The sequence below is a fragment of the Rhincodon typus genome, chromosome 9, assembly GCF_021869965.1.
Source record: "Rhincodon typus isolate 14 chromosome 9, sRhiTyp1.1, whole genome shotgun sequence".
Lineage (NCBI taxonomy): Eukaryota > Metazoa > Chordata > Chondrichthyes > Orectolobiformes > Rhincodontidae > Rhincodon > Rhincodon typus.
The window spans coordinates 91,436,134-91,446,309 of NC_063340.1; the positions used below are offsets into that span (position 1 = coordinate 91,436,134).

The 10,176-nt window shown below is 41.5% G+C and overlaps 1 protein-coding gene across 2 annotated transcripts in view; it reads right to left on the reverse strand.

The window, feature by feature from the left end:
* The window catches only part of LOC109923218 (protein EFR3 homolog B-like), a 135,058-nt gene that overhangs the window by 13,932 nt on the left and 110,950 nt on the right, over positions 1–10,176 (reverse strand). Inside the window, exons 20-22 of one of the 2 annotated variants that reach the window (XM_048601040.1) lie at positions 8,816–8,864; positions 5,004–5,107; positions 1,243–1,292 (exon numbers count right to left, since the gene is read on the reverse strand). In XM_048601040.1, the coding sequence (XP_048456997.1) occupies positions 1,243–1,292; positions 5,004–5,107; positions 8,816–8,864 (203 nt within the window). Of the gene's footprint in view, positions 1–1,242; positions 1,293–5,003; positions 5,111–8,815; positions 8,865–10,176 lie in introns of both variants that reach the window. The other variant, XM_048601039.1, reaches the window with a different exon arrangement.

Consider the following 10,176-nt stretch of genomic DNA (forward strand, 5'->3'; position numbering starts at 1 on the left):
CTCCGCTTGGTTTCCCCGATGTAGAGGAAGCCACACCGGGTACAGCGGATGCAGTATACCACATTGGCAGATGTGCAGGTGAACATCTGCTTGATGTGGAAAGTCTTCTTGGGGCCTGGGATGGGGGTGAGGGAGGAGGTATGGGGGCAGGTGTAGCACTTCCTGCGGTTGCAGGGAAAAGTGCCGGGTGTGGTGGAGCTGGAGGGGAGTGTGGAGCGGACAAGGGAGTCACGGAGAGAGTTGTCCCTCCGGAAAGCAGATAAGGGTGGGGAGGGAAAGATGTCTTTGGTGGTGGGGTCGGATTGCAGATGGCGGAAGTGTCGGAGGATGATGCGTTGGATCCGGAGGTTGGTGGGGTGGTACGTGAGGACGAGGGGGATTCTTTTTTGGTTCTTATTGCGTGGACGGGGTGTGAGGGATGAGGTGCGGACCAACCTTTTCTCTAGTTTCACTAGAACTTCAGGAATTTGCATATTAATCCATTCTAACTGATTAACGCTTTCACAGCCATCTTCGGTTTGTTCAACACCACATCAGTTCTATGACCCTTTGATCTTTTTGCTTATAAATTCTGTGTCTGATGCTACCTCTCTCACTGACTCCTGAAGAAGGAGTGAGACTCTGAAAGCTTGTGTCTTCAAATAAACCTGTTGGACTATAGCCTGGTGTTGTGTGATTTTTGACCTTGTCCACCTCAGTCCTACACCAGCACCTCCATATCATACACATAAACAGGTCAAAACCCACAGGGCACAGCTTTAAAGTGATTTGCACTCTTTCACACAATGAATGGTTAGGATTTGGAATTTGAGATAACAAGGTGTAGAGCTGGATGAACACAGCAGGCCAAGCAGCATCATAGGAGCAGGAAGGCTGACGTTTCGGGCCTCGACCCTTCATCAGAATTTATTTTCTGAAGGTGTGGTGGAGACAAGTTCAATAAGGCACTCAAGAGGGCACTGGATGTTTATTAAAAAAGTCTAAATGGTTCACCAATGTGCTTCAGAGAAGGAAATTTCACTCAGCCAGGTCTACACCCATATAAACACAATTGACTTTTAACATCTAAAAGAGGCTAGGACAATAGTTAATTCTATCAAACTGCTATCCAATAAAATGACCCACCACCAGATTTTCAGCATAATTAGTAATGGGCAATAAATTTGCTTTGCTAATAAATATGAACATATGATTATTTTTATTGAGCGCGGGAATAAAGAACTAAGGTTCAGCATGACTTACCTTATGGTTATCTCAAATATTTGATTCAGTTTACTCTGCAGAATAGTTGCCTAAAATTAAAAGATTGAGAAGGACAATTGAATAGATAAAATGTCTGGACATGGAAAAAATATAATAAATTCAACTATCGCAGCTTCAGATCAAAACCCCATCTCATCATTCCCCATACAGGAATCTAAAATACAGGGGTGGGGGGTGGGTGAGAGAGAGAGAGAGATAGAGAGAGAGAGAGAGAGAGAGGGAGAGAGAGGGAGAGAGACAGAGACAGAGACAGGTACAGAGAAAGAGAAAGAGAGAGATGAGCAGTCAGGAATGGGAACAAATGTGTAGAGAAAGAGGAGCAGTCCAGAGTGGGGAGTGGGAGTGAAAAGGAGCTGTGTGAGGAAGAGAGAGGAGCAGTTAAGAAATGGGCATGTAAAACTAGACACTTTATATTGGGGTAAATAAAGGACTGTTCCAATTAGTGGCTGAATGGGGTACTCAGGAATGAAAAACTCTGATTTTTACACATAGATTATCCTGGAATTTTCAAGGATGTAACCAGCAGAGTTGATAAATAGAAGTCAGTGGATGTGGTCTACTTGAACATTCAGAAGGCTTTTCCCACATAAGAGATGAGTGAAATTAAAGTGCATGGGTCTAGGGGTAGTGTACTGACAGTGATAGAGAACTGGTTGACAAAAAACAGAAAGTGGGAATAAAAGGGTCTTTTACTGAGTGGTAGGTAGTGAAATAGTGGGGTACTGCTACGGCCTTATCTTCACAATATATGTTCATGATTTAGATGTGTGAACTAAACGTAATATCTCCATGTTTACAGATGGCACAACGCCAGTTGGGAGGGTGAGTTCTAAGGAAAATGCAGAGAAACTTCAGTGTGATTTGAACAGGTTATGAGTGGTCAAATACATGGCAGATACAGCAAAACCTGGATAAATATAAGCTTATCCATTGTGATAGCAAAAACAGGAAGGCAGCTCATTATATTAATGCTGGTAGATTGACAAAGCTGGGGGTGTGGGTTGCAATGAGACCTGGGTATCATTGTATACCAGTTGTTGAAAATATGTATCTAGGTGCAGGAGGTAGTGAAGAAGGTAAATGCTATCAGAGATAGTAGGAACTGCAGATGCTGGAGAATCCGAGACAACAAGGTGCAGAGCTGGATGAACACAGCAGGCCAAGCAGCATCATAGGAGCAAAAAGGCTGATGTTTCGGGCCTAGACCAAATGCTATATTGGTCCTCACAACAACAGGATTCACATTCCAGAGCAGGGATGTCTTGCTGAAATTGTACAGGGCCTTGGTAAGATCACCCCCGGAGTACTATGTGCAGGTCTGGTCTCCTTATGTGAGGAAAGATGCCTGAACTATGGAGTGAGTGCAACAAAGATTTACCAGACTCCTGGGATGGCAACACTGAAGTATGAAGAGAAAGTGGATCAATCAGGACTATATTTACTAGATTTTAGAAGAGTAGGAATTTCATAGAAATCGTGATCCTACTGAATGACGATGCAGGCTTGAGGGGACCCAACAGACTACTTTTGAGCCTATTTCTTATGATCTTACAGTCTACAACCTAAAAAATTCCAACAGGAGCAGAGACAGTAAAGGCAGGAAGGATGTTTCCGATGACAATCCAGACCACTGGTCACAGTCAAAGGATAAGGTCTCGTCCATTGACAACAGAGATAAGCAGAAATTTCTTCACCCAGCCTGTGAGCCTGTGGAATTTTCTGCCACAAAAAGCAATTGAGGCCAAAACATTGAATGTTTTCAAGAAGGAGTTTGATGTAGTTTTCAGGGCTAAAAGAATCAAAGGATATGGGGCCAAAGCAGGAATTGAGATGGTGATCAGCCTGGTCATAGTGAATGGCGAAGCAGGCTTGAAGGTCCGAATGGACTACATCTGCTCCTACTTTCTACGTTTCTGTGAATTACTGTAAAGCTTTTGATTACGAGGGGAATATTTTATTTGTAGTTATCATTATAATGTTAATCATCATAACATTAGTTCCTGATGGACACAATGTTCTCTCCAGGTGCCTAACTATTTACATCAAGCAGGTTTGTAGAGTTTACTAATACAAAAGCGAAATACTGAAGATGTTGGAAGTCTGAAACACAACCAAAAACCCTGAAAATACGATAAGATTATGCCCTCTGGTCCTAGACTCTCCCACTGAGGAAACAGCCCCTCAGCATCTGTCAAGTCCCCTAAAAATCTTGTAAGAATAAGGCTGCACCTCATTCTTCTAACCTCCAATAAGTACAGGTCCAATCTGTTCATCCTTCTTCATAAGACAGATCCTCTATACCTGGATCAGCCAAATGAACCTTCTCTGGACCACCTCCAATGCCAGCATGTCTTTGTTTAGATAGAGGTCTGAAACCGTTCACAGTATTCTAAATGTGGTCTGACTAGTGCCTTGTACAGTTTTAGCTTTTATACTCCATTGCCTTTGAATTAAAGCCAAAATTCCATTTGCCGTTCTAATGGGAGGGGTAGCTTAATGTGGTGGTGAGAGAGGTCCCAGTGTCAATGACAGTCGTCCCGAGCGACGGCAAGTGCGGGGGCAGGTAGCCCAAGGTGGCCGGTGGTGGGATGAGAGTGAGAGATGGTGCCATAAATGGCGACTTTTAAACTTTTCACTGTATTTATGTGAGTACATGTGACAATTAACCTAATTCATAAGTTTTAGGAGTAGAATTAAGCCTTTCAGCTCATCAAGTCTGCTCCACCATTTGATCAATGTTGACATGTTTCTCAACCTGATTCTCCTGCCTGCTCCCTGTGACCCTTGGTCCCCTTACTAATCAAGAAACTATCTAGCTCTTTCTTAAATACACTCAATGACTTGGCCTTCACAGCCTTCTGTGTTCATGTGACAGATAGAAGTTGAGATGGACAAATTGGGCTGAACAGTTGGTTTTCATCTTTGATACTCTTCGATCAAACTGAGTGGTAGGCTCATGATTCACCAGATGACATTTGGGACGTAAGCAAAAAATTGCTGGGGCAGCTTAACTGAGATACAAAAAATACATAATTTAGGACGGTAAAGGAGGTAAACTTGAAACGTTGACTTTCCTGCTTCTCTGAGGCTGCCTGACCTGCTGTGTTCCTCCAGCTCCACACTGTATTGACTCTGACACCAGCATCTGCAGTTCTTGCTATTTCCAAGAAATTGCTGGGGCAGCTTAACTGGGATACAAAAAATACATAATTTAATTTAGATTTAAAATAAATCTAAATCTATATTGTGCATTTTTTGTATCCCAGTTAAGCTGCCCCAGCAATTTTTTGCTTATGTCCCAAACGTTTTCTGGTGAATCATGAGCCAGTGTGATTATTTTTCTCCTTTAAGTAATCTTTCATTGGCTAATTACCTGAGCCCCAAATGTTTGATTGATTGATTGATCAATTTATTGCCATGTGTACCTAAATTCAATGAAAACCTTTGCTTGCAAGCAGTACAGGCAGATCATAGTAAGGAAGAACATACAGATCATAGGGTGCTTGGACAGGGTGAGGCATAGATGTTATACTCCACAGGAGGTGCACGAAGCAAGATCAACATTAAAAATGACAAATGAATTTGGCCATTTACCTCAGCCCCACAACCATATTACATCACTCCACACAAATTAGCCTGCATGTACTATCATGAGCTTTCTCATCATGGAACATAAAATAAGAAAGGTATTGAGATTTTATTAGTGTCTGCACACATTCTTATAAACTGCATGACCTTACCCTTGCTCCACAATGGGCTGCTATCTCTTCAAATGGAGCTTTCTGAAATTTTTCCACCACTTGTCGTCGTCTCTCTCTCTCCTGCTCTTCCATGACACCACCATCTACTGACCAACAAAGACACTTGATCAGAACAGCCAGTAACATTCACTCCCAGATCTTGCTGCTGTTGAGCAATCGAAAATACTAGAGGCATGACCTCCCTCAATTAGGTATATTCATAAAGGAAAGGCCATATTCTACTCATCTCTTTTGTAGATTTCCCATGGCTTTCATACTTCAGAACAGAATTAGAGGCTGAGATTTTCTGACCAAGTTCAGACAGTGGATAGAGGCAGAATGATCATGGAGTGTCTTAGGAAGGTACTGAATCATTTTGACACCAGTCCAAATTTTCTGTCATCGTTTCACAAAGATGACAAAATACTCAAATAATTTAGGTCTACACTTATATAAAAGGAGGTGTTGATATGGCAATGCTGTATTCTCCATCATTTCTGCTCAGTCCCAATGACTCGTGGTCACAAAACAACATCAGGAGCTACTCACGAGGCAGTAATCAGCTGAAAGGGCAAAAAGAACACAGTACTGAGAATGCTGGAAGTCTGAAATAAAAACAAAGTGCTGAAGAAATTCAGCAGGTCTCACAACATTTGTGCAGAGAAAAGCAAAGTTAACAAATAGACACTGACATGACTCTTTGGAATACAGTCATATTGGAATTGAGAAATTAACTCTGTTTCTCTCCCCACAGATATTGAAAGAGATTTTGAGCTTCTTCAGCACTTTCTACTCTTATATCAGCTGAAAGAGCTGAGTTTTTTTTCAACTGTTTCAAATATTCATTATTCACAGATTCTTTTCAGGTTGTCTCTGAGCAGCACGGTGGCTCAGTAGTTAACACTGCTGCCTCAATTCCACCCTTGGGTGTCTGTGTGGAGTTTGCACATTCCGTTTCTGCGTGGCTTTCCTCCGGATGCTCTGGTTTCCTCCCACAATCCAAAGATGTGCAGGTTATATGCAGCACTCTCTCGGCATTCCAGGTATCAATTGAGTACACCTTCACTGAAAAGATTCCAACGCATTTACATCATTCCTTAAATAAGTTGAGCAGTACTGTGCACAGTACTCCAGATGTAGTCCTACCAGCACTTTGTATAACTGAAGCATAACTTTTTAATATTCCCCTTAGAATAAACAATAACATTCTATTAGATTTCCTAATTACTTGCTGAACCTGCATACTAACTATTTGCAACTCACGCAGAAGCACACCAGACCCCTCTGCATCTCAGAGATCTGCAGTCTCTCACAATCTAGATAAAATGCTTCTGTTTTTATCCTTTCTGTCAAAATGTACAATTTCACTTCTCCCTCTTTTTTACTTCATTTGCCAAATCATTGCCCATTCAATTAACCTATCCATTTCATTTTAAATTTTAAATCAGTCACTCTTGCCTATGTGCGAGTCCAGATGCACAGCAATGGGATTAAGGAAAGATGTTGTTAAACTTGAAAGGGTGAGGAAAAGATTTACAAACATGCTGCCAGGTTTGGAGGGTTTGAGCTATAGGGAGAGGCTGAATAGGCTGGGACTATTTTCTCTGGAGCATTGGCGGTTGAGGGATGACTTTTTAGAGGTTTATAAAATCATGAGTGGCATGGATAGGGTGAATTGCCAAAGTCTTTTTCCCAGGGTAGGGGAGTCCAAAACTAGACGGCATAGGTTTAAGATGACAGGGGAAAGATTTAAAAGGGACCTAAGGGGCAACTTTTTCACACAGAGGGTGGTGCGTATATGGGATGAGCTGCCAGAGTAGGTGGCGAAGGCTGGCACAATAACAACATTTAAAAGGCATCTGGATGGGTACATGAATAGGAAGGGTTTAGAGGGATATTGGCCAACATTTGGCAAATGGGACTAGATTGATTTAGGACATCTGGTCCGCATGGACGAGTTGGACCAAAGTGTCTGTTTCCATGCTGTACAATTCTATGATTCTTAATTATCTTTGAAAAGGGTTGAGCAAATTATTCAATTGTATAGAAGAGGATTGTTCAGCATCACTTTTTTAAGACTAATAAATTACAACCACATCCAAATAACGCTTGGGTGATCCTATTAAATCTGTCCTCGAAGTTTAGTTTTAAACCTTTAGTCAATCACAACTTACACTCTGTTTTATTTATTCATGCTTGTCCATTTCCAGAGTCAATCATATTGCTGTGGATTTGAAATCTCCTATAGGCCAAACTGGGTATGGGTGACAGATTTCCTTCCCAAAACAACATTAGTGAACCAAATGGGTTTTTATGACAATTCAACAGTATCATGTTCATAATTACAGAAACTTGCTTATGTTTTAAATATACTTGATTAACTAAATTCTTAAATCATTCATGGGATGAGGGTATCACTAGCTAGGCCAGAGTATATTGCCCATCCCAGAAGGCAGTTAAGATTCAACCACATTGCTGTGGGTCCGAAGTCACATGTAGTCCAGACCAGGTAAATGTGGCAGCTTCCTTCCTAGGAGGTAAGGAGCAGCTGCTGAAATTGTTAATCATGTCAGTCTGGGATAATGGGGCAGTTTTCATTTGGACACATCAAACTGGCATTCACAGAAGGTAGGTCTGCAGGTACAACAAGTAATTAGGAAGGCAAATGGAATTTTGTCCTTCATTGCTAAAGGGATTGAAATAAAAAGCAGAGAGGTTATGTTGCAGCTGTACAAGGTGCTGGTGAGGCCACACCTAGGGTACTGTGTGCAGTTTTGGTCTCCTTACTTGAGAAAGGATGTACTGGCACTGGAGGGGGTGCAAAGGAGGATCGCTAGGTTGATTCCGGAGTTGAGGGGGTTGGTTTATGAGGAGAGACTGAGTAGATTGGGATTATATTCATTGGAATTCAGAAGATTGAGGGGGGATCTTATAGAAACATATAAAATTATGAAGGGAATAGATAAGATAGAAGTAGAGAGGATGTTTCCACTGGCAGGTGAAGCTAGGACAAGAGGGCATAGCCTCAAGATTAGAGGGAGCAGATTTAGGACTGAACTGAGAAGGAATTTCTTCACCCAGAGGGTTGTTAATCTGTGCAATTCCTTGCCCAGTGAAGTAGTTGACGCTACTTCAGTAAACGCTTTTAAAAAAAAGGTAGATTTTTTTTGAACAATAAAGGAATTAAGGGATACGGTGAGAACGCGGGTAAGTGGATCTGAGTCCACGAAAAGATCAGCCATGATCTTATTGAATGGCGGAGCAGGCTTGAAGGGCCAGATGGCCTACTCCTGCTCCTAGTTCTTGTCTTCTTGTGTTCTTGTAAGAATGCACATCATGTATTCATCACAGCAGCTGGCCTTTGCCTGAGGGAAATAGGGTTGGGGGCAAATGTACATTGTGGCATACACTGTACCATGTTGTCTTATCAGACTAAACCATTTGTCCTCAATGAGAGATACAGAGCCCCACCTGATACTGGCGCTTATCTGCTGCTGTTTCCAATGAGAGGTACTGGACATTGCCTGTAACTGTTTCTAATGGGAGGCATTGAACCCTACTTGTTGCTGTGTTTAATAGGAGGTACTGGGCCATACCTATTGCTGTGTATAATAGGAGGTATTGGACTTACCTGTTGCTGATTTTTCATGGAAGGTTCTAGGCCCTACCTGTTGCTGTGTTTAATTGGAGGTACTGGAGCTTACGTGGTGCTTGTTTTAGTGGGAGGTACTAGAGTTTACCTGCTGATAGTTTTAATTCGGTATACTGGAGCTTTTCTGTTGCTTGTTTTAATGGGAAGTACTGGAACTTACCGATTGCTTTCTTCAGGGTTTCATATGTAATCTCCTCAGCTGGCATTTTCTGTAATGTGAGAACAGATATTATAAAATTACTCACATCTGGAGATATGGATAAAATACCCTGTTAGCAACGGACTCATGTGCATTTAAATATGCATGCAGTGAGCAAAGATTAATAAACACAAAGTAATTGTGTTTAGTTGATGTGTATCTTGTGTTATTTAAACAATGAGTACACCCAGAAAAACACTCACTTCACTCACTGGTTGCTATTTAAGAGATTTTCCGATGCATCAACATGAGTCTTAAAATATCTTACATTCCCTCTGAGAGTGATTGCTAAATTAATGCAATCAATCCAAAAGAATCTCTAAACTCACTTAGACCAAGCATTCACTCAGATGTTGTTCCTAATCCAAACAAAGCTCATCAAGATGAAAGTGGCTGCAGCACAGAATGATCCCATTTGATATTGTACCTCAGCTAACTCTTTTTAGAGCAATGTAATGTTGATCTGACTGCCTGCATGCTTCATTGCTCTGTATCTTCCTTTGCTTCTAAAATTTATCTACTCCATTACGAAGTGCAATTATCTCTGAATTCACCATCCCTTAAATGCATTTCATGATCCAAGAAACCTCATTCAAAGGTATTTCTCCTACCCTTGTCACCAGGGCTACAACCAGAGGAAACAGTTTCTTATTCAACCATCAAAACAACCAAAGCCTCCATTAAATCTGCTCTTTATTTTCTTTCCCGATTGGAAGTGATCCCAGTATCATTTCTCTTTTCATAACTCTGGTTTCCTCCCTCTGTTTCAAAGGAAACAGGGGGGCAGCAATAGATCAGAGAGTCCATAGAGCCTGCTTCATTATTCATTACAGGCCTGGCTGATCTTTGACTCCAACCCAACCGTCTCACCCACTCCCATATCACTTCAAACCCTGAGAGACCAAAAATCTGTTTATCTCATTCTTAAAAGTATTCAAAGATAGAGCATCCATAACCCTCCTAGGACTGAATTCTGACAATTCAAAACCTTGATTGACTGATTGACGAAGTTTCTCCTGATTTCAGTCTTAAATTGTTGATTTAAATTAAGAAAGATATTGAGGTTCTAGTCAGGAATAAAAAAGAATCATATATTGGAAATAAACAACTGGGTTCAAGTGAAGCAGAGATAGTAGGAACTGTCGATGCTGGAGAATCTGAGATAAAAAGGTGTAGAGCTGGATGAACACAGCAGGCCAGGCAGCATCAGAGGAGCAGGAAAGCTGATGTTTCAGATCTGGACCCTTCTTCAGAAAACGGTGAGTGGGTTGTCGAAGGGGAACTTGAAGGTGGTGGTGTTCCCATGTATCTGCTGCCTTTAT